Below are 27249 nucleotides of genomic sequence, written 5' to 3'. Positions count from 1 at the left end.
AACATGCATATTTCAAAGTGATAAATAATGGGTCATGTTTTATCACAATAACCCAAGAATGTCATTGCATTACAAAACATGCAACCATCAAATTGATTTGACTTCTAACTCCCAGTAAACCATAAATATGCAACATCTACTTAGTCAATTAATTAGGTACCTTCTAATTTGCAACTCTTTAAAGTGCCTCAGCACAAATTCAAGCTCCATCATCTATTTTCTTTTTTGCTTCCTATTTTAAGTTGAAAGAGAGGGAAGAGTTGATAGATAATAGCTAGTTAGAAGGAAAGAAATATTTTCCATCTGCAATTCATTCCCCAAATGCTGGGACTGGACAGTGCTAAAACTAGAAACCAAGACCTCATCTGGGTTTGCCACACAGGTGACAGGGAACCTGGTACTTGAGCTATTGTCTACTGCCTCCCTGGGTGCACATTAACAGGTAGCTGGGATTGGAAGCAGGAGGAACATGGAAACCCCAATAAAGGATTCAGCTATCCCACACAGTGCCTTAGCTGTAGTGCCAAAATACCCAGCTCCACCTATTTTTCTCAAGTGTAGAATTAGAGCTGAGAAGATGTTGGCATTAAATATCAATGCATGTGAAAATAGTACTAGCAGACGAAATTGGAATTTTCCCCTTTCCTCACCTTCACTCCCTCTTGCTTTCTATGAGCTAGCATAGAAGAGCTATTTTCTAAGCAATGATTATGGCTAAAACCAGTTACAGCTGCCTCCCTTGTGGAACTTGGAGCAAGGGTAAAGCTGTAAGCTGACATGCCATGTCCATACATTTAAAATTGGCAAGCTATTGAATAAAATATTATATAGTCTCGACAAATATACATTTATAACAATCCAGGCGGCAAATTCTCAGTTTAAATTTCAGAGATCCCTTAAAATTTTAGGCCAAAATTTGTCAAGGGGGCATGATGGTATATATTCATGCCTATCTTGTACTGAGACCTGTAGTCTCCCAGGCTCTGCTTCCAGAAGACCCTGGCACCAGTAATGTGAATACGCCAGCATGATCAAATTAAAAAGCAAAACTTCCCATGGTCAGTTGTCTAAGGGCACATACACGACCAAACAGTCGGCCCTTGGAGGACTGGGCAAGGAAGAGGTGCAAGCAGACCTCAGGAGCAGTCTAGAGGAACCTGTTGGAAAGAAAATCGTATGTTCCAGGTTACGGGCTAAAAATGAAGAAAGAAGTTCCAAAGTGGCTGTATCCCTGGCCCCAAGGACTGCACACCTGCTTGCCGAGGAGGGCTTGGTAGAGAGACACTACTAAACAGCAACCTGAAACCTAGTCTTGCTTGGTGTCTGGGGTGACTTTGGTTAGCACTTCTTGCAAAATATTCACTCTCCTCAGAAAATCAATACCCACAAAAGTACTGAAGTTCATGTGATTATGGAATAGAAAAAAAAAAGTGATTCTATAAGCAAAGTTTTCTTCTGTCTTATCTTGTCCAAACAGAAATAAATGTGGCTTGAGTGCTTTTCTCTTTTTCCCAGCTCTGTTCCTATTTTAAGGCACATTTTTATTCATGTTTAGGACATACTTGATCTGCCTTTTCCTCTTTTTTTCATTCTACTTGACTCATTGATCTTTCAAGTTATTTTTTGAAAAAAAAATCCATAATTTTTATGGAAAAAGAAAAGGTACACCAAGCAGTGTATTTGCTATCTTTAATAAAGTTCTGCCTATAATCACCTCAAACACACAAAGAACAAATTTTCCTATCATGATGTGGTGGTAGTACAGAATAGTACAAACTTCACTGATTTCTATGACTCACACTTATTTGACAGAAAGGGTCCTTCTCAACACAAGATGCATTTGCTGAAAATGAAAAGGAAAATAAGCTTCGATGCTTGCCAGGAGGCAGCAACTGCTTAACTTTTAAAGTACCTTGACTTATGTAAAAGTTTATCCTTCAAACTATAACACACACCTATTTGTATTGGTGTCACATTTCTGACTCAGCTACTTCCTGTTTCACTAAAGAATGAGTGAAGACAGGGTAGGAAAGGAGCTATTTAATATTCAAGAATAAAATAATTTTGTAGTACTGGAATAGAAACCTGCATGGACTGCAGGGTCATTCACTTTAGGTCATCTTTCTTTCAGACTTGAACAAACTCATAAAGCTTATTTCCAGGTTGCCAACATTCTTTATAAACATTATTCATTAGGCAGTCTCCTGAGTTAACCAACCCAAACATCATTTGAACCTCTGTCCCTATACTGCATGGTTTTGTATAAAGTTCATGCAGTGGAGTGGTTCATTATAATTATCACAGGAAGAAATGCCAGAATTTCATAAAACCAATGAATCTTTTCTTAATGATCTTTTCTTAGTGATACCATAGCTTTTAAAAAAGAAAATGGTACTACAGACCTACTATGAAGTGAAGATAGAATTTTTGTTTGGGTTGCTGACAATAGTAATGGCAATTTACCCATTCTCTTCCACTCTATCACCTGGAGCTTAGCAAGCAATAATGTCCTTGGCTAAAAAAAAATTAATCAGAGGCTTAATGTGGCCATAGAAAATGAAACTATCTTGGTCAGTTAGAGGTGCCATTAAAAATATACTACAGACCAGAGAGCTTAAACAACCAATGTTTGTTTTCGTCCTACAGATTAGGAAATACAGGATCAAGGTCCTAGCGGATCTGGTTCCTCATGAGGTGAGCACCTGCTTCCTGGTTTATAGGCAGACACCTTCTCATATCCTCCCAGAATGTACAGCAGAGAGGGACACACTCTTATTTTCCCTGCAAGATCATTAATTCCATTCATGAGGGCTCCATCCTTACAAAATAATTGCCTTCCAAAGGCCCTTTTCCACATATGTTACATTAGAGATTTAGCTTCAATATATGAAACATTCAGCTCCCATACTGGCAGGAGATCTATAATTATAATATCAATCACTAGCATTTCTAATAAAGACTGGTACATGTTAAATAACAGATATTTTACTTAAGGTTTAATTACTGCAAAAAAAATATATGTTGTATGTACTTATATGTGCACACACATTCTCAGGAGTACATCAAAATATAGAAAATATAGCTAAGAGAATTTTTAATGCAAAAAGGAATTTTTGAAATCCATTATCCACTTTTTGAAGTACTCTCATATAAAATTTTACTTGAGATTTTATAACTCAACCACTAAAGACAGCTCTCTATGGCTCCGAGTAGAAGCACAATGAGGAGCTGAGCTAGCCCACGAGAAGGGAAATGCAATTCTTGTTGCTATAAATGGATTAGTCAATTCAGGTTGCTACAACAAATATCTTGTTATGAATGGCAGAGAAGAAGTGAACTGAGGTATGCTTGTGATAAGACAGACTTCCACCAGAAATTATCTTTTTATCTAGGCAATTGTGTGCATTGGGGGTCTAATGTGTTCATTTTAACCAAAGGCTCTCTTTAGTAATGGAGGCGTGTATCCCCACATACGAAGACACATACATGTGAGAGCTCTTATTTTATGTCTTAGTAACTTTGCTCACATCCATCCCTGCCTGGGCCAGATCATTCATGTCACTCTTCTATGTAGCAGTTACTGAGTACTTACTGCATCCTGGGCAGAGTGCAAAGATGGAATGGTTTACAAGATAGATTGAGTCTCTTTCATTGAGTACAGGAGGAGAGAGGCTTGCAAGGGGCAAATAATAGTCTATAATAAGTAATCAACAAGAAAATATGCAATTTCATAGACACAGATAGCAGGAAGAGGTAAAATATACTCCTCTTCCCGTTCTGTACCTTCTCTCTGTTTCCCCATCTTCTCACCTCTCAAAACTTGAACAATTTCTTCCATCCAACTCTAAATAATTACCTTCTCTGATAGAAATGTTGGCTCCATCTCTAATTGTATCATTCCACTTTTGTACTATTTATTTTCATATTTTATTATTTATACATTTACTCCACCAGTCCCTTTGGAATAAAGACCAAATGTCTTCTTAATGATTTTATAGTTGTAGTTCCTGACATATAGTTTCTTTTTCCTGCTCCTGTAACCCACAGGAGATACTTCTAAACAATATTACTTCTCAAGAAGCCACCCTGCATTTGCAGGCCTGGTGTGCTCTATTACACTTGAGATCCTTCTCAAGCACAAATAGTTCTAGGAACAAGAATTAACTTCCTGTTTGTTTCTTCTACCGACAAAGATAGAATTTACCAGGCACAGGAAAGCCACATAATCAGTGTTACAAGAAGTCCAAGGTGTTCCCCAAAGTAACCAATGCACATCTATAGACAAAGGCTTATATTTTAGACCTGTTTGGGAAGCAGTAAACATTAGTGAGTAACAAATTTTGTTTCCATTTTTTATTTTATTTACAAAAAATCAAAACCAGAATGATAATGAATGAGTGAAATTTACACAGAGGAAGACGGTTACTGATAAAGCAATCAACTTCTTCCGAATCCTGTAACTAGTCTCTCTATTCAAGGACCAAAAAAGCTTTGAAAAAAGATTAACAAGGAATGCAAATGTGGATTAGCAGAGGGCAAGTCCTGTTCTATCATAAAGGTACCAAATAATCCTAAAATTTTGAAGTAACTACTATTCATGGGGCATATTCCATGCATGTGTCAACCACAGCCCTGGATGTTTCATGTAATTATCTAATGTCATTCTCTCAACAACACCATGTGGCAGATATTATTAGTGTTACAGATTGATGCTAATAGTTAAACAGCTGGGATTACAAACCAAATGTATATGACTCTAAAATTCATTCCCACATATCCATTGCCTTAAGAAGAATTAAGTTCAAATAACAAACAGCATTTCTTCTTCATTAGCAATTTTATTTAAGGAGACAGCTGACTCTGCATTTTAATGCTTAACCACTAGGAATTAAAATAAAACCATTAGCTCATAGTAATAATATTTAAAGATTTACTTTAAGTGCATTTCCTTTAACTTAATTAGTGTGCATAACCACATCTAAATTCATTTTTGAGGAATGAGATCTGGTAAGAGCAAACATGTCCTGTTGATCTTCCTAACCTCATGATTGTGAAGTGCAGAATAAGAGCTTGGAGCAGCGGTTTGAGATTTCAAACCGGGAGTCTGCGTTAAAAGCAGAAGAGCCAAGCTCTGCAGGAATCACATAACAGGGCCTTTAGGGGAGATTTAACATGCAGAAAATATCAACATCACAACCAAGTTTTGCTAGAGTGAATAACCTGTAAGAAAGGGAGGGAAACTCACAGGGAGAATGGCAAGGAGTGATAATTCAAAACCTGTAACGGGATGGATGCTAGCAACTGTGCCAAACTACCTTACACCTGTCACAGAGATCCATACCCAAGTGATTTCTGGGGAGTTATTTCTCAAAAGTCACTCAACACAAGCATGCTAAACTTGTGTTGCCGTAATTGGGCATTATTCAATTCACTCTAAGGCAACGCTCACCTAAGTGATTTTCAGCAAATCCTGTTCTACCATCCTGCTGACTATGCTGTACTTTATTTTTCACAGTCCTGATTGTCCTTTCCTGTCCCTACTTAAGATGATCGCAAGTACACTTCAGCTCAATTACCTGGATAGATCTCATTGTGTGCCATCTCACACCTATCTACGGAGATAAACTATCTTCTATACGTTTCTACATCGCTTGCTTTCCAGGGAGGGGAAGGGAAACGAACAAGGGAAAGGAGGAAAAAATGATTATCCTCCTTGGACCAAAAAAGACAATATACTAAGAACAATTCAGAATCGACTCTATTAATCCACAGGATAACACTTTTCTCCTGGAATGTGACATACGCTCACTTTCTTATTTTGAAGGGAGGAGAGGCAATGTTAGATTTCCTCCTCTGCCTTAAGTGCTTTCATTGCAGCATGAAAGAGTCGAAGAAACGGAGCTGGAGGTGCAGTAACCCGGGGCGATTGGTTTTTTATGTGGTTACCTTGTAACTTCTGGTTGTATTCGGTCCTGTCAGACTGGCTCCTCCTCAAGGTACCAGAGTGGTCCCCAGCAGCACTGTTCTCCACCACAGTGTCTGTCTTCCTCCTCTCCAGCATGTACAGTCTGGGCCTCAGGAAGGTCAGGTTCTTTTTCTTGGTGCCCATGCTTTCCTTCCCAGTGGTTTCTTTGGGCTCCATCTGAGGCAGCGACAAGCTTCCGAGGCCGGCAGGCAATGGCTGGTTGCTAAGGTGCCTCAGGTTAGGGGTTAAAGGAAGAGGTTGAACTGCCCCCTTCTAACTAAACAGCTTTACTCCCGGGTTACCTGGCCCTGACTGCCACCTGGAGTCCCAGGGCTCCACCCCTATGAGGTCATTCTTTTTGATGCCTAGAATCCGATGGGGGAAGGTGCCACCTGCTACCTGAGAGCCCTGCAACACACAGCTAGGCAAAGCAGGGACTGCACGGTCACGTGCTCCTGAAACAAACAAAAATCCCATTGTGTAGGCCCGAGGGTTGGGGGTGGGGTGGGGGGAATGAACAAGGAAGGGGAGTGCACATCAGAGCGACCTGCACCTTGCAGGGATAGTGAGTGCCAAAGGGTGTGCACAGGTGCTCCGGTCACCGCCTTGCGGTCTGTTGCCTAGAGGCAGGCTGTGCCTGTGTGTGGCTTTTGGCTTGGGTCACTGACCTGCAACCCACAGAACCACCGTGAACCTATGGGAATTGGCATCTGTTCTGTATGTACTCAAAGGAGTGCTTCTGCCTTTAAACATCAAATAACCGGTGACTGTTTACTGACAACAGTCTTACAGGAACACCCCCCACCCCGCCCCTTTGCATTCCTGAGCAAAATAAAAAGATTCGGGTTTAGCACAGGCTTGGCAGCAGGTGCCAGGAGTGAGGGGGGAGGCCGCAGAGGCCTGGAGCCGCTGGGCTCCTTGCTCTCCACAGGCTGCCCTGGCCTGCAGTGAGAGCTTTTCCTGGTGTGCCCTGTGTCTTGTGCTTAGAGAAGCGAGAGCAGAAGAGTCAGCGTTGGGTTTCTGTAAGATCTTTTCCCCTGTGCCTTTCACAGGTGGAGCCCGGGAAGAGGGCAGCTCCCCCTGGGAAAATAAAAAGAGGAAAAATGAAACTAAAGGGGGTGCCCCGGGAAGGGATGGGGTGAGGACCAGGAGCGGGCGGCAGAAAGGCGGAACTGTGAGGAGCCCTTCATTCATCCCATTGAAGTTGTTTTTCCTTGAGAGATCTCTCAAGGGGGAAGTCCGCAGAAGCCCTGGGAATGAGCACAGCGTTTTGTGCGTGTAGTACGCCCTTGTTAGAGAAGAAAGCAGAGACCCTGTGGAGGGAAGGGATTCTTTCCTGTTAGAAAGGGGATGGCTGAAACCCAGCCCTGTGCTGCCCACTCTGATTCTTAGCCAACTCCTGCTAGACAAGATTTTTAAGTGAGAGAAAAACAGATGGAAACTGTGTTCCTAGCTCAACAGGTGTAGGCTGAACACAGAGTGCATAATCGGCATAAAAGAGGGATAACACATTTCTATTCTCCATAGACACATCTACGTATGTACAGCTGGGTATGTTGAGTAATCTTATTTAATACAATCGATAGTCTTTTTTTTTTTTCAGCTAGTCCTCTCAAATACATTTAATATTTTTGAAGGCACATATGGCTTGGAGACATAAATGAGCTTTGTGACTTAGGTTAAAAACTGTTTTCTAGTATTGTATTTGTATATGTCCTATACTAACGTATGCTATAACACATAAAACATGAATTCACATAGTAACTACCAGAGATACAGTATTTAGAAAAAGTACCATTCCAGAACTGTGCAGTTCAAACAATGGGGAGACCCAGCTGGAGACCCAGGATTCTGACATCAGTCTGGCCCAGCCTTAATGGCTGGGGAAATCAGCAGATGAAAGATCTCTCTTCCTTCTGTTTCTTTTCCATTCCAAAAAATAAATAAATAAAATTAAAAATAAACAAAACTATGCAGCTTATGAGAAATAAAAAAACTTAAGAATATGATACTCAGAAACTGTGCCAGTGCCTATAGATATTAACACATGATAAATGTTTAAGAAATAACACAAACATCGGGAAAAAATGTGACTATCTTGAAAAAGAATTATTGTTTGCCTATGGACATGGGACTCAGAAAGATCATGGTGTATTAGTTATTGTCAAATGGAGGAGGGTCCGTTTTTCTAACCAGAAGGAGCTGTACAAAACCACTTGTGGCTGAGTGTAGCTCGTAATACAAGCAATGAGCTGAGGTCATTTGTGGTATCTGAGGTGTGTAACGGTTAATTTTGTATATTCTTTTTTAAAAAATTATTTATTTCTATAGGAAAGTCAGATATGCAGATAGGAGGAGACACAGAGAGGAGAATCTTCCATCTGCTGATTCACTCCACAAGTAGTCACAATGACCAGAGCTGAGCTGATATGGAGCTAGAAGTCTCCTCCAGGTCTCCCATGTGGGTGCAGGGTCCCAAGGCTTTGGGGCATACTTGGCTGCTTTGCCAGGCCGCAAGCAGGGAGATGGATGGGAAGCAGGTGTTCGGGATTAGAACCAGCACCCATGTGGGCTCCTGGCACGTGCAAGGCAAGGACTTTAGCCACTAACCTATTGTGCTGGGCTCCAATTTTGTAGATTCTTTTATGAGTCATCTGCATACAGTTTTCATATTCACCTAGTGCTTCAAGTGGACAAAATCACACACAAATGTTGAACTATGCTTTACTCAAACAATTCTCTATTATATTGGTCTTGTTGGAATGCAGTTTTTTTTTAAATACATGTCATAGTACAACTTACTGTAGCAGCTTTTTATTAAAATTTTTATGTTTTTCCAGTTGTAAAGATATAAGGTATAATAGACTTGTCAAAAATGAACTTAAAAGGTTAATTTGGAGGCATGTGTTATGGCTTGGCAGAATAAGGCACTGCTGGGGATCCCAGAGCCCACTTGGGAGTGTTGGTTTGAGTCCCAACTGTATCACTCTGAACCAGTATCCTTTCTGTGAATGTGTTTGGGAAGGCAGCAGATGACTGACGTGCCTGGGCTCCTGTTACCCATATGGGGACCTGGATGGAGCTCCTGGATCTTAAGATCAAAATGGCCCAGCCCTGTTTGTTGTGGTAATTTGGGCAGATGAAAGAATCTCTCTTTCTCTTCCTCTATTTCTCTCTCTCACTCAACTTTCCCTCTCTCCCTTCCCAACTTTCTCCTGTCTCTCTCTCTCTCTCTCGTTACTTTGTGTTTCAAATACATAGATCCTTTTTAAAAATACATTTTTATTTTGGTGCAAAAAATTGAAATCCATGTATAGCTCTTTCCTAGCATGCATTTTCTAAGAATTTTTTAAAGACTCCTCCTATGCAGCATAGTGACTTCAGAACCCTGATTTGGTTTCAAGACAGCATTAGACTTGGCCACCTGAGGATCCCTGTTTCCTAGTATTTCTGTCTTCCTTGCCACTATGGGTGGCCATTGAACTCCAGGCCTGGCATGTGAAACCTCAACCACAGTCTTTTAGAATGAAGGAAAGGAAATTGATTTTGGGTAAGATTGTGCTTCTCTAATAATAGAAGTAATCACATCTGGTTCTACCTTCCCTGTTCTGGACTTAACCAGACATGCAATGCATGGAGCAATCGCAGCCATGCTGTGTTCAAGCGAAAAGTCTAAGAGAGCTACGTTCTCCAATATCATTGAGCTTCTAAACCATCAGTAATCATTTCCCTTTACATTCTGTGTTGCAAGAGGAAAATCAACTTTCCTACGCCATACCTGAGTTCTTGTAGTGAATGCATACCTAAGGGGTCTCACGGCGTTCAGTGTATAATTAGATTCACTGTTCTTGTGTTTACCTCCTTGACATTTCTTCTGCAGATTTTTTGGGGGTGGTGGAAGTAAGAACTGCTAGATCAGAGTGGTGGTGAGTGTTTTGTCACTGGAATACCTTGCTACAGAGCCAGCAATGCTGGAGAAATACGACCTCTAACCTGCCCAAGGTTCAGTTTTTGGAAAAAGTATGAACATACTTCAATCTAAGGAACTTACATTACTTAACTAAGTAAAATATTGATATCAAGACTTTTAAGCACACTTAATTCAGGACAGGGAACAGTTGGTTCTTGGTTCAGCATTAGAAAAAGCACTCATGTGGTAAATCCGAAGCTGAGTTTTAGTATTGGGCTATGATGTAAATCAGCTTCATTATGTTACCACAGACAGAAATCTCTCTAGATCCCAATGTCTTTACCCGTAACACATAAGGGAGAGTTAACAGGAAATTTTCTGTTCTTTGTTTAGGCATATGAAACTGATGCCTTACTTGATGTAGTTTCAGTTCATGTTACTTGCTTCAGCCAAATATATTTATTGAAAGTATATATCAGGGGCTTCAAGAAGTTTATATATAAAAATTGGAATTCTAGCATATTTATTTTTGTGTAAAAAAATTTTTTTTGAAATCTGTGCATAAGGGATCCTCAGAAATTTCACGTAAAAAGTCTTAAAATGCATGGACAGCAGAAGAAACTTATCTCTTAAATCTGTTTTCCACAAATTTTTGAAAAACTTCAGATGTCATTTCTGGGATCAGTGCTAAGGATGCTATGTGTATTTTATTATAACTTTCTTTCCTCATTCATGGAGATTGGCAAGATTCCAGTCAGTGGTTTTTCCACCAACTTGAGTCCTGGAATGTAGATGACTCATAGCAGAGGCCATAGTCACTCTCCAATGGTTGCATGGCTTGAACATAAAAGAATTATTTGCCGTGTTAAGCTCCTGACACTGGGGTTTTGTTTTTGTTTGAAGCACTGTGTCATAAGTTAAAGCATCTTTATGAAGGCAGAAAATAGATGGAGTGATACATAAATCTTTCTCAGATCTAGCATACTTGACTTCAGAATTCTAAGAGCAAGGGTGATAGTAGATTGTAAAGCTCCTGATTCTAAACTAGAAATAGCATAATTTGAGTGACATTATGAATAAATTCAAGGAAGAAAAAGTAAAAGGAAATTGTTATAAAAGTCTAGGTGAAGAAAACATCAGCAGTAAGTATAGATAAAATTAATAAATTCAAAATACACTTGAAAAGCTGAGTTAAAAAATGCAGATAATTTGCAGTAAATCAATAAAGAGGAATGAAAGAAATATAGGTTTTATGACTGAATAACTATAAGATGTTGATGCTGTATCTAATACTAGAAATAAAGATGAATAAGAGGAAGAAAGTAGAGTGTAGTTGTCAAGAATTCTAAGATACCTTAAGCTTATGATGCTTTTATGATATGCAAAGAAAATTTCTAGAAGGGTCTAGATTCATTAAATTAAAGTTGCTATTTTAGATTTTAAAACTTTGGAAGTCAGGGTCAGCGTGATGACTCAACTGGCTAATCCTCTACCTGCAAGCACTGGCATCCCATGTGGGTGCTTGTTCATATTCTGCCTACTTCACTTCCTATCCACTTCGCAGAGTAAGGTGGTTCAAAGCCTTGGGACCCTGCATCCATGTGGAAGATCCAAAAGAAGCTCCTGGTACCTGATGGGCTCAGCTTTAGCTGTTGGGGTCATTTGGGGAGTGAACTAGTACATGGGTGACCTTTCTCCATTCTTCTTTTTCTCTTACTCCTCCTCCTTTTTCTTCTTTCTGTAAAACTGCCTTTTCAATAACAACAAATAAAATTTTTAAAAATTGGGTTTCAGAGACTGGCACAGTAGCCTAATGGCTAAAGTCCTCCCTTTGCATGCGCCAGGATCCTTTATGGGGCCTAGTTCAATCTTGGCTGCTCTACTTCCCTTCCAGCTCCCTGCTTGTGGTCTGGGAAAGCAGTTGAGGACAACCCAAAGCCTTGGGACCCTGCACTCACATGGGAGACCTGGTAGACGCTCCTGGCTCCCAACTTTGAATGAGTTTAGCTTCAGCCATTGCAGCCACCTGGAAAGTGAACCAGCAGATGGAAGAGCTTTTTCTTTGTCTCTTCTCTCCGTAAATCTGACTTTCCAATAAAAATTTAAAAATCTTAAAAAATCGGAGTCATTAAACTGTACATCCTACTTAAAGCTGGAATGACAAAACAACAGAAAAGAACAACCATGGACACAATAGAAAATCAATAGAATGTGATTTTATAGAAATTTTAAAACATTTTTTCTGAAAGAATAATGTTATTCTGCCAATTAGCTAAAGAAGATAAAAATAGAAGATAATTATTTAAATTTGGTACAATGTTGATAATTTATAGGGATTTCAAATAAACTTAGTAAAGTGGTAAAGGTGGGAGCCAGAATGGAATATATTTCATTGAAGGAAGAAAGTTGAACCATGTGGAAATGATACTTCTGAAAAATGTATAAGTGTTGAGCAATTAAGTAATGTGTGAAGGGGGACTGGCATTGTGATGCAGTGAACTAAGCTGTGATACTGACATCCCACATTGGAGTGTCTGTGGGAATCCCAGATGCTCCGCTTCTGATCCAGCTTCCCGTTGCTGCAGTGGGTGATAGCCAACTCATGTGAAAACTGGATGAGTTCCATGCTCCGCACTGCTATCTATTCCAGCTCCAGTTGTTGAGCCAACATGGCAGTGACCCAGCAGGTGGAAGATTTGTCTTTATCTCTCCCCATCACTGGTATTCTGCCTTTCAAATAAACAAATACATACATAAATGAATAGAATTATATGTAGGTAAAATAGGAAATATATCTATTTATATTACCTATTAGACAGGTACAGGTAATATATAATTAATATTATCTGTGAAAATAGGTAAAATATCTATTTCACAGATACAGAAACAGGTTTGGAGAAGTTAAATAGTATTTCCATGATCACACATCTAAAAAACAATGTAACAAGGCCTCAGATTGATACCCTACTTGGAGGAAAGCCTGTGACCTTAACACTGTGCTGTTTGAAAACTGCTGTTTGATAAAACTACCTGATAAACAGAAAGTATACACAATTTCACTTCACTCAAGGCACTGAAAAACAATTCCCATTTTCTATTTCTTCATCCTTTGGGATGAAAGCAATGACTCTGAATCTCATCAGGCATATCAAAGGATTCTTTATGCACAATCCAGCTTTTGATAATTCTTGCAGGTGTTCCTCCTATTTCTCTCTCTCTCTCTCTCTCTCTCTCTCTCTCTCTCTCTCTCTCTCTTTATAAAAGACATATCACACTCACACTTAAGGTTTATGGTTAGGGTTACGGTTAGGATTAGGGTAGAAAGCATTACTGTAGATGTTTTGATGAATGCAATCCTGTCTGACATGCCCATATTTACACTGTATTCTGTTCTCTTTTCTGATTATGTTCAAGCTGTTTCTCTCAAAATGACATTCCCCATTTTAAGAAAGTCTGTGTATCCTTCACCTCCTGGTTTAAATGTTCCCTTCCTCTTATAACATTCTCCTCGCATCCCTAGAGGGCAGTCGCCTCCCTTTGCCTCTCAAACCACTTGTCACCCGTCTCTACCCTAGCACAGAGAGCTCTGTAGGTCCTGTGACTCCAGGTACATTATCAGCTCGTAAGGGTATTTGCCTTTGGAACCCTTGTGACCGGCAATATGAGATCAATAAATGTGTGATATTATTGGGGGTCAGGCATAGCAGCCAAAAAGCACCCCTCACCAATTTCCGGGAGAGGCTTCTCTGCAAGCTGTAGCAATTTTCCCCCTCTGTGATTGGTACCTTCTTTCTTGGAAAGGGATCTGGAAACAAAAAGAAAATCAGAGAATATTATTTCCTCAAGGATGAGGTCATTAATGCATTTGTGAGAGGGCCATAAAGCCAGCATTGAGAGCTCCCTATTCAACTATAAATTGTGCACAGCGGCCCTGCTATCGTGTAGCTCTGGTTTTATATCCATGGCTTTGCCTCCTGAAAGCAACAATTTCTGTTGATGCACTGGCCAAGCAGCAGCATAATAGCCCTGTCAGCAAACAATGGATGGGAGCTGAGGCCTGGACGGAGGTAAACCTTCTCATGTTTTTAATCCTCTTGACTGAAGTAATTTTAGCAATGACATATGGTTGTAGTTGGACCTTTGTCTCAGCTGTAATGAATCATCCATTACAAGATTTTCAAGGTTGTTGGGGGGAAGCTGTCCCTGGAAAGGGTAAACATCTTTGCACATCCATGGGATGGCATGACTATGATCAAAACCAACCGCATGAACAAGAAAAAGTGCCGCTGGAATTATCACCGAACACCTATTTAACAAGGCCAGTGTCCAAATCACCTCACTGGAGCCAGTCTTTGATAGATTGTGATCTTCCAGAATTAATTTAGCAGCTATTCAGCAGAACTGAAACTTGGGTCAAAACAACTGACATGGGAAATAAACTAGTCTATCATTTTCCTAGAGAGAATGTTGAAGACATTTTTTGTTACCTGCCTCCAATTCCCGCATCTTAATTTAGTGAAACTTACACTAAATGGATTTTAAGCAACCTCCTCAGTATGAGAAAGAACAATATGTAGTTTTTATTTTGGTTGTAAACAGTTAGCTTCCTGGTCTTTTTTTTTTTAACTGCTAGTATGAATAATTCAGAATCATTTATTGAAAAATAAAATCTTCATATTATGGTTGCATATTTAAATGTGCATGTCACAGTACCATGCTTTATATGCAGAATTATATGCCGCAGATTCATAAAATATGACCATCAAATGATCCCAGAGACTCAAAATAAAACAAATGATCCTTTGTTCTATCACTCTCCAGGCATTTTCCTTTTTATGTTACTTGATTTTCATCTTCACAAAAACCCATTTATTTTGAAAGCTCAGTATATTGACTCCAAGATACCTGTGCTTTTTTTAGGTAGGAGGTGAAAAATGATAGTTATAGATGACTAGCAGAAAAAAAAAACTGTGTTTTTGATCATTGCAGCAAGGACTAGTGTAAATCACTTTTGCTAAGACGCATTTAGTAGGACTTGAGAGAATATGAAAAACATATTTGTTACTGAACGAATCATAGGCCATGGCGTAACTAATTCTGCCACTTGCCTGTGAATCTTCAGCTTCTCCCTTGGTGTGGGATAAAGCAGCCAGCTTCTCTGACTCAGTTTCTTTACTTTTCAAGGTTGAGCTTCTGCATCACAGGGCTGAATCGCTGCTCTTTAAGCAACTGTTATTAAATTCAAAATTACGGTCTCCATAGCAACCATAACTAGGTCAGTTTGCACTTGGAGTAGCAAATAACATTGGAAAATCTGTCCTTTTCTAACCACCTCAGTCTTTGCAAAACCTTGTTAGGCTGCTGAAAGGGACTCCACAGGCAGGGAGCCTGGCAGACTCTAGGACAGAGTTATTTTGTTATTCATTTGTGATCCATACTCATGAAACTTTACACCAATTAGATAATGCCTGTGTCATTTTGATTTACACAAACGTGAATAGTTGAACAATAATTTTAAGGTTATCCATGTATTTACTTTGAAAGAGAAAGAGATCAATTTTGTATCCACTGGTTGACTTTCCAAGGGGCAGCTACAGCTGGGACTGGGCCAGGCAGAAGCCACCAACCAGGAGCTCTCACACGGGTGCTAGGAACACAAGCACCTATGCTATCTTCTGCTACCCCAGGTGCATTCGCAGGAAACTGGATTAGAAGTAAAGTGGCCAGGACTCAAACTGATGCTTATTTAGGGTGTGAGCATCGAGCATTGCAGGTGCAGCTTCTGCCTTCTGCACCTTTTCTTCTTAAAACCAGTAAGCAAGCATATTTTATACCAAACAATTTGCTAACAGATTAAAGATTTAGGTTTATTTTAGTTAAAAATTTGATCTTTAATCCTCAGAAATTATTTTTTAGTATTGTGTTGCAGCACCAACTCTGATATACTACCAACAAAGCATGAATTCTGTATATATATAATATATACATTATATACACAACATATACATTATACATACAATATATATAATATATATACACACAGCAAGCACAGCAGCTCCTCTAACAGTAACGAGCACGTCTTGAGTATTTGCTGGTGCCTTGCCGTTCACAGGTTCTGACCATCACCTGAGTGCCATCCTGGGAAGCAGAGTCTATCCATTCAGCGTCTAGCTCTGCAGAACCAAGGCTTAAGGAAGGTAAGTAATTTCATTTCTCATCGTCTGCTAAAGGGTAGAGATGAGATTCTAACCCAGGTATACGGGGCTCTGGCCTGTGCCCTTTCTACCACAGACCACTTTTTTTTCTTTTCTTTTCTTTTCTTTTTTGGCAAAGAAGCTGATTTACACTTCTCCTTTCTGTAGTCTGAGTCAGTCGAAAAGGCAGCAGTAACTGACTGTCAGAACAAGTGTCTACTGAAACCAGCTTTTTGGCTTTTATCTAAAAAACAAATTCGCTGTTTTCAGAAACAGATAAAAAAGTGAAAGATCATCCTAGCACTTGCAAACCTAGAACTGGAAATTGAGTCTGGATGCCTAGACTGTTCTTTTCCTTTTACTGTAGCACACTGAGAGTTGAACAATTTCTGCTCCTTTGCTACAAGCTGGCATGCTTGGATAGACTTCTAAGGAAAGGAGCTCATCTGCCGGCATTCTTTGCACGCCCATTTCCTTCCTTTTTTCCTTGTGGTGATATTTATGTGGATTGAAAATAACTGAGAGCAACCAGGGATGAACTAAAAGCATGCATGTCAATTTCTTTAAAACAGGAATGTGTTCTAATGTTCTTAGAAACAAGATGTGTGAACCATTCAGGGTTGAATATGAGTCTGGGAACACAGCATTGCAAAGAAACAAAGTATTTTTAGATTCTCATTGCATGATGAAAATAGGATATTTTCTACAATCCACAATAAGAGAGACCATGTGCAGCCATAGAAAACAACCGATAAGAAACATCTCAGAGACTTTGTATTGAGACACAGTTGCCCCAAAAGAGGAGTTTCTGATGGGGAAATTCTACAGACTGTCAAATAGGACGACATTTAGTTATGTCTTGGGTAGACCATGAGATAGCCACTTCAGTCTATTAGTAAGGAAAGAGGTTGAATCTATACAAATGTAATTTTAGTCCTCAGTGACCAATGGCTACGAGAGCCACATTTAGTGCTGATGTTGGCATGATTTATGATGATGTGTCTGGGAGTGTGGGGATACCCGAGGATAAACAGATGATCCAGAAGATGTCACCAGAAAGCCAAGAGAAATCCAGCTTGGTGGCAGGATGAATCAGATGACAGATACCTGTGTCCTCACACCTTCTCATTTTTAAATTATTTATTTATTTTTTTAAGATTTTTTTAAAAATTGGAAATTCAGATATACAGAGAGGAGGAGACAGAGAGGAAAATCTTCTGTCCACTGATTCACTCCCCAAGTGGCCGCAATGGCCAGAGCTGAACCAATCCGAAGCCAGGAGCCAGGAGTTTCGTCCGGGTCTCCCATGAGTGTGCAGGGCCCAAGGCTTTGGGCTGACCTCAGCTGCTTTCCCAGGCCAGAAGCAGGGTGCTGGATGGAAAGTGGGGCTGCTGGGATTAGAACCAGCACCCATATGGGATCCTGGCACGTGCAAAGGGAGCACTTTAACCTGCACTAGGCTGCTGCTCTGGACCCACATCTTATCATTTTTATTGAGACTTATTTTGGTTTGTTTCAAGAAATCATGTCACTTAAAAACATTTGTCTTTCAAAGCCAGCATTGTGTTGCAACGCTAACATCCTTTATAGGCACCAATTTGAGTCCTGGATGTTCCACTTATGATCCAGCTTCCTGTTGATACGCCTGGCGAAGCAGCAGAAGTTAATTCAAGTACTTGGACTGCCATGCATGTGAGAGACCTGGACGGAGTTGCTGGTGCTTGGCTTCAGTCTGGCCCGTTGCAGCCATCTGGAGAGTGAACCAGTGAATGAAAGATCTTTTCCTCTCTCGATGCCTGTAACTCTATGTTTGAAATAAAATAAAATAAAATGTATAGAATAAAAATAAGTTTTGTTTTGAAGGTATACTGAAGTAAAAGCACAAATTACTAGGTCAGTTAACAAAGGTTTGCCCAGTGCCTGCCATTGGCCTGTTTTTGTAGCGGGGCTTCCATGCAAGAGGCTAAGAATTATCCTGAGACTTGGTCTTGTTGGGATTTATAAATGTAACTTCACATGCTGATGATGAAACAGAAAGACCTGTATTTCTGGTTTCTTGTTGTGACCTTGGGTGACATTTTTTCAAATACAGGTGTATAATAACTTAATCAAAGACAAACTGTATCTAGATCATAACATAATATTGTTTGGGTTTTTTTTTTATCATTTTAGATAAATTAAGGCTTCCTATAGGTTTCCCAAGACTTTATATTTCCCTAAAAATTGTGCACTGCTGACATGTAGTTTATGAATGTTATGCCAGGTCTATCTAATCAGCATCTCTCTCTCTCTCTCTCTCTCATGTCTTCTCCCCCATCTCATTGCTTCTTACTGTCCTTCATGCATCGGCAAGCAAAGATGACCGAAGTGCCTCTCTGTAGCAGATTAATTCAGCATTTCCTCTGTCCACAAGAACCAATTCCCATTAAAGTGCTAATAAGGAAGAGTAACTTCCCTCAAATTATCTAAGACTTACTGTTCCCCCAGACTCATTCAAGCATACTCCAAGGTGACTTAGAATGCCCATGCTAAACAGAATCTTCTGGGTTCCTCTAGCTGACCTCCATGACAGATCTGAAGTTTCCTAAAATGCTTTTCCCATAGTTTTGTTCTGCAAGTGATTTTAATTGTAGTTTACATTTTTATAATGTTTTATACTAGAGTTTATAACTTGATTGGATTTTCTCATTCAATAAGCCACCGCTTGATGCAAATTTACTTCTATAGCTATCTGACTTCATTATTTTACATGTTCATTGCTTCATACGTTCTGTTTCAGACAATAACTAATCTCTGTTATTTAAGGGAAATTTATACTTCCTCATAGACTGACCACACTCTTAGAAATGGTTTAGACTAGAGGACAAATGTTTTGAAAATCAATCATATTCACAATGAGCTGGGATACCAAAGAAGGTTGATGGATAGATGCACCTGCTCAGCATAAGAAATATCTCTGGCCAAGGTGCAATGAAAAACCCTGCCTTGAGCAGTCCAGAGGGAGGAAGGAAAAGATGGAGAGAGGGAGGGTGGGGCGAGGGAGAAAGGCAGGAAGGAGATAAGTACAAGGGAAAGAGGGAGGAAGCGAGACAGGCAAGGATGGGAGGCAGGAGATCGATTGATCTTTTCATTCTCCTGTTTTTCTTGGCTATAAATTTTATGTTGGAAATTGACTTCCATGTGTTTTTGGATGTCATGACCTCCATTAGTCACTAAGACATGTGTCAGATTAGGCCACATCTCTCTAAATTTATTTATTTACAACTTCAATATAGCTATCACTATGTATGGAGTTGATTATTCCACTTGTCTGGTAATTTCCAGTCTAAATACTTTATATTCATTCTTCACAGAATGACTGTCATTGTATGTCAAAATGTATGTCCATTCTCTACTTAAAACATGACCCTATTTGATCTGGTTCCACCCATCTCTCCATTCCTTTCTGTTCTCCTCATAAAATGATTTCACCCTAATGCACCTATTTTTTATTTATTCTGTTAAGTGCATGTACTTCCTTAATTTGAAGTTCCATGCTTTTCATAAATTCTGTAAAAATCTTCAATGTTAGCTCTTCAAATATGGTTTCTATATCACTCTAATTTCTCTTTCTGTAACCTCTCTCTTTTTTATATTAAAAAATGTATTTATTTGTATTTTACAGAGAGAGAAGGAGAGATAGTGATGTTCTTCCATCTGCTGGTTCACTTCCCAAATGGTCACAATGGGCAGAATCAGTGCTGATCCCAAACCAGGAGCCAGGAGCTTCTTTTGGGTTTCCCTACACTGGTGCAGAGGCTCAAAGACTTGGAACATCCTCTACTACTTTCCCAGGCCATCAGCAGAGAGCTAGATAACATGTGGAACAGCCAGGACAGAGGCCAGTGCCAGAATGGAATGCTGGCACCCAGGGTAGAAGATTAGCTTGCTGTACCACCACATTGGCTCCTTTCTGTGGCTTCTATGAGACGCATGCTAGATCTCTACATTTAATTTCTTCAACTCAGGATTCCTATTCACAAATTCTTTCTTCAGAGGTATCTAAGTATCAAACCCATTCATAGAGTTTTCTGTGGCTATTTTTAATTTTTTAAAATGGCTTTCCCCCTTTTCTAACCTGGCAATCTATTTTTATTGTGTTTTTTAAAGATTTATTTATTATTTTTATTGGAAAGTCAGACTTACATAAAGAAGGAGAGACAAAGATCTTCATGGCCGCAACAGCCCGAGCTGAGTTGAGCTGATCTAAAGCCAGGAGCCTCTTCTGGGTCTGTCATGAAGGTGTAGGGCCCCAAGACTTTGGGCCGTCCTTTACTGCTTTCTCAGGCCATAGGTAGGGATCTGGATGGGAAGTGGAGCAGCCACGATATGAGCTGGCACCCTTTTGGGATCCTGGTGCATGCACGGTAAGGATTTAGTCACTAGGTTATTGCACCAGGTCCAAGATGATTTTTATTCTTAAAATGGCATTTCATGTTTTTCTCATATTTTATAGCTAATAATTTTAGGCTCATTTATTTTTTCCATTATCTTTCTCCTAAGTTATTAAGTGTTTATAATGTCTGCTAACTGTTACTCTAAGGCTTTCTGTGTGTTATAAAATAGGCTCATGTCTAGATTCTAAACTTATTTTTATTAATCTTATTCTCTGTAGAAAATCTTGATTGCTGGTATATTGTTTTTCTACCTCTAGGTTCCCTAGGAGTGTTGCAGTTTGGAGCACTTTATAGATTGAATGTCTCGCATGTATTATTGTTGACCCTAAACTCTCCTGTCCCAATGATTGCAAATTTAGAGATTTTTTTTTTCATTGAGAGCTCAGGTCATTAAGAGTCTTTCACTCAACATCTAGTTAGTTCTTACCATTGGCCAGCAACATGCTAAGAACTAGGGAGATAGCAATGAATGAAATAAGCAAGGCTATTGTTTTCCTGAAAGCTGTATTTTGGAGGAATGTCCTGTACTGGTAGAAAAATTTTGTAGTGCCCCTGCAGGAATCATTATTTCTTGCCTTCATTGGGTGTATGGTATTGTTTCTTGTCCTCATATGGTTAGAAAAACCTACTAAACGGGAGGCATTAGTCCTCCTCTTTTGGAATGCTTCGTTCCCATTCCTGGCTTTGGCTCCCGACTCCAGCTGCTTTCCAATTGAAGACCCGGGGAGGCATCAGTGAAGAGTCAGGTGCTGGTATTCTTTGCATTTATGTGGAATCATATTCTTGGTCCTGGCTTCACCCCAAGCACAGCTCTGACTGTTTTAGGTATTTCAGGAGTAAACCTTATATAAATGGAAATTTCACAAAACCGCATACTTTTATTTGCCAAACCAGTAATAATCTCTCCTATAGCAACTTGTAAGCTTGACCTCATCACCTTACTGTATGTGCTCTTTGCTTTTGGTGAATGAGGAGTTGGCTTATTTTCTTGTAGATATGCACTTAAAGTTTAGTGTATAATAATGTATTTATCGTTTGTGTTTGTTGGCAGTGTTACAATATCCGATCAACCCCACATTGCAGAAAACAAATCTCTTCAGATCACTAATGTTTCACACCAAATTCTCTTACCTTTCCTAAAACACATTAAACTTGCATATAACACAAGTGATTTAGATGCTAAGCTTATTTTCTAGTGATGACTTATTTCAATTTTCCTTGGTGCTCTCCTTACTTCTTGTTCCCTCTTCCAGGCTCTGCTCAGATGCCACCTGTCCAGTAAGACTTTTCTGGAATACGTCTAACAATCTCTAACTCATTCACTAATTTTCTCACCTTTATTTATAACGTTATTGCTATTTAAAATCACTTTATTTATTTTCTTATGCATTGGGAGGGGAAAGGTTTCTGTCTTCCATTCTGTGTCCACAGGAAGACAGAGATCTCCCCGACCTTCATATGATCTTAGGAAGGGGAGTAGTTTCATGATACCACCCAAGATTCCTGGTTTGAGAGGAAGTACATCTCTGGGGAGGGATCATTTGATTCACAGACAGGCAGATGGGATTTACAAAGAACACAGGAAGTGTGGTTTCTAGCTCATGACCGTAAACTAGCTGTCTAACTGCACCATGTGATTCCCCGTGCAGAGATTTCTGGTTCTTACTCGAAGGCTTGCTGAAGGGCACAGGCACAGACTTATCCTGACCTGCTGTAGCTCCTTTTGCTGCTTCAGCTGTAGGGATTTCCTACACAAGGTTCTGTGCTTTCTATGCTACCTAATAGCTCCTTCTCACAAGCTGGACAACTTTCCTGCAGTGCTAGTGGCTATGTCCCCCATCGTCATCATTACTCTGAGGAGCTGTTGGTTTCTTTGCACAGAAGGCAACCATGTAGGTATTTAATCATTCAATGTGTGCTCCAAGGCCAGACCACACATCCATGGGTTCTTATCATAAGATCAGATATCCTGATGTGTTTGAGACCTACATGGAATGAAAGTATGGGCTTCTTGCTGACAGCAAAAATCATTGGCCTCCCGCAACAGCAAGTGCTGTAGCCTGACCCTGGGAGCTCTGACATGCCAGTACTATAGGCTTCCAGTCCAGCCTACCTCTAACTTGACTGTCATGCATGCAGGCCAGTGCAGTACCTGAGCCACAGATGTGTCCCATGTGATTGCAGGGGACCAAAGGTTTGAGCCATTCTCTGCTGCTTTCCCAGGTCACATCCAGGGAGGTGCATCAGAAGCAGAGCAACCAGGACACAAACCGGTGCCCATATGGTATGCCATTGCCGCAGTGTGAAGGATTAGGTTACCATATCACTGCACTGGTCCCGAACACTGATTGCTTTTGCTTTATTTTATTTTATTTTATTTTATTTTATTTTATTTTATTTTATTTTTTTTAATGTTGTTTACACAGTTAAGAGGGATTGCCATATGTTAGGCAGTTAGGGTGGGGAGGATCAAAGAATGGAGGAAGGAGGATGGGACAAATGTTTCAGTACTTTTGCTTTTTTGCTCCTCTGTCGGCTGGTAGGCTTTGGAAAGGCCTTCTCAACTCTGACGCAATGAAGCTGATGACATCTCAGAACTGTCAAAACCATGAAGTAGCACCCTCAGAACATTCTGCCCCACGCTGAGGTCACTAAGGCATCATCGAATGATCATCTTCCATCCACAGGTGCTGACGTATTTTGGTTCCGATTTTCTTTTTCTTCCTCCTGTTTCTGCAGGAAGGGGGAGACAAGTAGAGAAACCACACTCCGCCTCCCAAACACCCCAGTACCTGATATTGATATTGGAAGGGCCACCCAGTATCAACCAGGGTCCTTGATGTGGAGCATGTTCCCAGGGTTCTGCTTAAGCAGTTTCGACAGTTCTGAAATGCTGTCAATTTTGATGATCCAAAGATAGGAGGCCCTTCTAAGATTCATTGGTTGATATAGTCCAAAGGTGAACACTTTGAATGTAAAATATATGGTTTTTAATATGTTTCCTGCTCAGTTGAGGGGAAAATTAATTGTAATTCTATCAAGTAAAAAGACTTATGTCTACCTTACAGTGTCACTCATATTTTTAAAAATATTTAGCCAATTAATAAAAACATGAGTAGTCTTTGAAAACTTCCTTGAAAATGTATATCATGAGGGCCTGGCATCATAGACTAGTGGTTAAAGTTGTCACCTTGCACATGCCAGGATCCCACATGGGTTCCAGTTCTAATCCCGGCAGCCCTGCTTCCCATCCACCTCCCTGCTCGTGGCCTGGGAAAGCAGTTGAACAGCCCAAAGCCTTGGGATCCTGCACCCGTGTGGGAGACCTGGAAGAGACTTTGGACTCCTGGCTCCTGGCTTTGAATCGGGTCAGCTCTGGCCATTGCCACCATTTCAGGAGTAAACCATCAGGCATGGGATCTTCCTCTCTGACACTGTAACTAGAGTAAGGTTAGATTAATTGTGGTTTGGGCTTGCACTCTTCTTTAAATACTTATTTGTTTGGGGCGCTGATGCTGTAGCCCAACAGGCTAATCTTGCATACAACAAGTCCCAACCAGTTGGTGTCTTTGTGGGGAGAGTGCTAGAGCATCTTGCTCAGTTGCCATCGTGCTCTGGCTCTCTTCATAAACTTTGTAGAATTTACCTTCAGCTATGACATCACTCTTCTAGGAAGCCATCTGTCTTCTCCACATATGTATATGATAATTCTATGTGTGTCAACTTTCAATTCATTGTCACAAATCACAGTTATTTAATTTATGCATATTATAGTTCAATAACATTGTGTTACTGTGACTTGCCTTCTGGAAGGGACTACAAAAGTTGTACTCCACTCATCTCTCTGCTCCTCATGGCTAAATGGTGGTTAGCATATAAAAAAATTCTCTACAAATGTTTACAGAGTGAATAAGTAAGTGATGACTAAGTTGACCCTTTCTAAAACAAGATTATTGTTGCTCTTTTAATAGTTTGGAATGAAAGGAAAAGTTGTAATTTATTGCTTGGACTCTTGAATTGATTTTGGCCTGAAGGGAAAAAAAAATTGCAGAAAGCAAAGCACAGAGAAAAACGGGGAGCTCTTTACCTGGAATCAAAACGCAACTGATCTCATTTTCTTTTTGTATAGTTATTTTCTGTATATTTAAGTATTATTCTTTTCAGTGATACATTTTTAAAGGTATAGGAATTCTCCCCTCCCCCTCCCTTTTCTCTCACCACTTCACCGCTTCCTCTCTCAGCATTTTCCCCAATACTCTTTTTTTTTTACTTTCCATTAGTCATATGTTTAATATCATATCTTTTTTTAACCTATTGTTATTTTTTTATTGTTAATAACATTGTATTATGTGATACAGTTTTATAGGCACTGGGATTCCCCCCACCCCTCCCACAACCTTCTCCCCATGGTGGATTCCTCCACTTTGTTGTGTGACCACAGTTAAGTTCAGTTGAGATTCCTTGATTGTAAGCATATACCAAGCATAGAGTCCAGCATCTTATTGTCCAGATAAGTTCAACGGCTTCTTGGGGAGACCTTCTCTGGTCTGAAGGTAGAGCCAACAGAGTAAAATCTCGATCAATTAAAAGCCCCAGCATAACATCAGCAACAATATACAATGTTATGGAATTAATTGACATAGTATTGAGTAAACAATATGTTAAAAATAATGCAAGTTCAATTTTTCAAAACACATGGGTTGAGACAGTATTAATTACAGGTTCAAAAAAATAGTATAGTTCTTCAATACAGAAGAACATAGAAGAATTCTTAAATAGGAACCAAAAAAGTTACTATTGCAATAAAATTCTTTCTACACACATGTTGAAAAGCATCCGAAACAATTTTGCTTTCAAATCTTGGCTGCCTATCTGCTAGATAATGATAATATTTGTTTTTGAATAGAAAGACAAAGTCAAAATTAGAATTTTCAGCTTACTTGAAGGAAGCCTTTGTTTTACGATGGTGTTATATGCGTGAGTTTGCATGATTTCCCCTATTTTTTTTTTTTTTGTATTATAAGCAGAGAACAAATGAATTAAGGAAATCAGTGCATCCTAAGAAAGTTAAAATATTTTAAGAAAACTTCATGACAGTTTATTTTAGCTAAGGTATCTGAATTCCAGTAGGTACTGTACTGGGTAGGGCTAGGTTGGTATACAAGATTAACAATTCCTACTTAACATTAAAAGATGATACAGACAAGTCAATGGCACATCACAACATAACGACTCAGTGATCATGCAGCTACCGAGGCCTGCGGGATTAATTAACATGCCCTTGAGTGTAAGTAACAGAAGACAGCGTAAACAATTTGAGGATTTTCATCGGTTCAAACAACTGGTACTTCTAAAGATAAACCCGGGTAGGCTTGATTCAGCAACTAGGAAACAACATTCTATTACAAATGTCTTTCTTTCCCTCAGTTTTGCAACCCAAAGTGGTGAGGGGTGGGGAGCTGGAGGCGGGGAGCAATTCACTTTCAATCTACTGTTGGCTCCCCCTTGTGGGGAGTTATCACAGTCACATGCTCCACGGCAATTTCCTCCAACTATCTCTGGTGTGAAGCTACTAGAAGGCTTTCCCACTCTCCTGATTGATGGCTGTGGTGGAGTCGGCTGAATGCAAGCAGGAGACTTCTGCCAGAGCAAAGTTCTGCATGAATAGCGGTGGAACCGCTTGTCAGAGTGGTCTTTGCTTATTTCCACAGCTGACGGGGTGCTATGACATTTGTCTGCCCTTTGGCTGAGGGACAGGGTAAGATACTTCCCCCTTACTTTTGTAGTCAAAGTCTGTAAAGACAGACAGCCTACATAATTACGGTGATTGTCTGAAGGGAAGGCTAGACAAAGTGCCCAAAATGGCTGAGGAGGAAATACAAGGCTAGAATGAGATAATCATGAAGGTAAGGATATATGCCTACATTACATGAGACAAGGCTGGGCTATCTAGAAAGGGACCTTTCAAAACGACTTTCTGGGAAGCTCACTTAAGTTCCAACAAACTCACATAATGGTACGTTAACAATTTTTTTTTTTTTGCTGGACTTAAATGAGTCTAAACTATAGTAGCTACATAACCATATTTTATCTTCTATTTCTTTGCACTCCTATCATAGCCTCTTGAAAAAGTCACAGGCAACAGGGAGGACAGAAGAGGAACCAACACTTTTTCTTTCAAAATTGAATTTTGCTTATTTATTGACCCCAACACTTGGGGTTTTTTTTTGCCAAGACCCCTGAAAGCCTTTCTGGGAAAACAGCTTCACAACACTTCTCCCGTGGGTGAGGATTCTCTTTGTGGTTCGAGAATGAGTCAAGAAGCCATCTAAAACACTTCCAAACTGGGATTCTGTAGTAAGCGAGACAGCCGCAAGCTAGCCTGTCAAGCTGTAGCTCTAACACACCACCCCTCTCAGCAGTGAGCTCTCCTGATGGGGTCACCAGTCCACCTGAACATTGAACAAAGGTCTGTGCTCGTTTCCTGGACCACAGGTGTACCATGAACTGCCACTCCTGACACCAGCATAGGGGTAAAGAGAGATGCCTCACTCTAGTCCCATTGGGAACCTCAATCCAGGGGCCCCCCACAATACTGCTCATCTCTCTGACCTTCTGATTCCCTGAACCACATCTTCGTCCTGAATTCATTTCCCCACTCTTTCTGCACCTGAAACTTAGAACTTTAAGAATTCAGCAAAAGCACTCTACCTTTGTGTCTTAGTTGGTTCTGGTAATTTTTCA

The 27249-nt window shown here is 40.0% G+C and overlaps 1 protein-coding gene across 1 annotated transcript in view; it reads right to left on the bottom strand.

Annotated features, from left to right (window-relative positions):
* ARHGEF38 (Rho guanine nucleotide exchange factor 38) overlaps positions 1–6142 on the bottom strand; it is a 98606-nt gene extending 92464 nt beyond the window's left edge. Inside the window, exon 1 of the mRNA XM_040966852.1 lies at positions 5947–6142. Within this exon, the coding sequence (XP_040822786.1) occupies positions 5947–6142 (196 nt within the window). The remainder of the gene's footprint in view (positions 1–5946) is intronic.
* Between the last annotated feature and the right edge of the window lie 21107 nt (positions 6143–27249).

Source organism: Ochotona curzoniae, unplaced genomic scaffold (assembly GCF_017591425.1).
Source record: "Ochotona curzoniae isolate NIBS_2020 unplaced genomic scaffold, NIBS_Ocur_1.0 scaffold_4506, whole genome shotgun sequence".
In the NCBI taxonomy this organism is placed as follows: Eukaryota; Metazoa; Chordata; class Mammalia; order Lagomorpha; family Ochotonidae; genus Ochotona; species Ochotona curzoniae.
The sequence above is the reverse complement of the archived record's forward strand: the minus strand, read 5'-3'. Positions and strand labels throughout refer to the sequence as shown.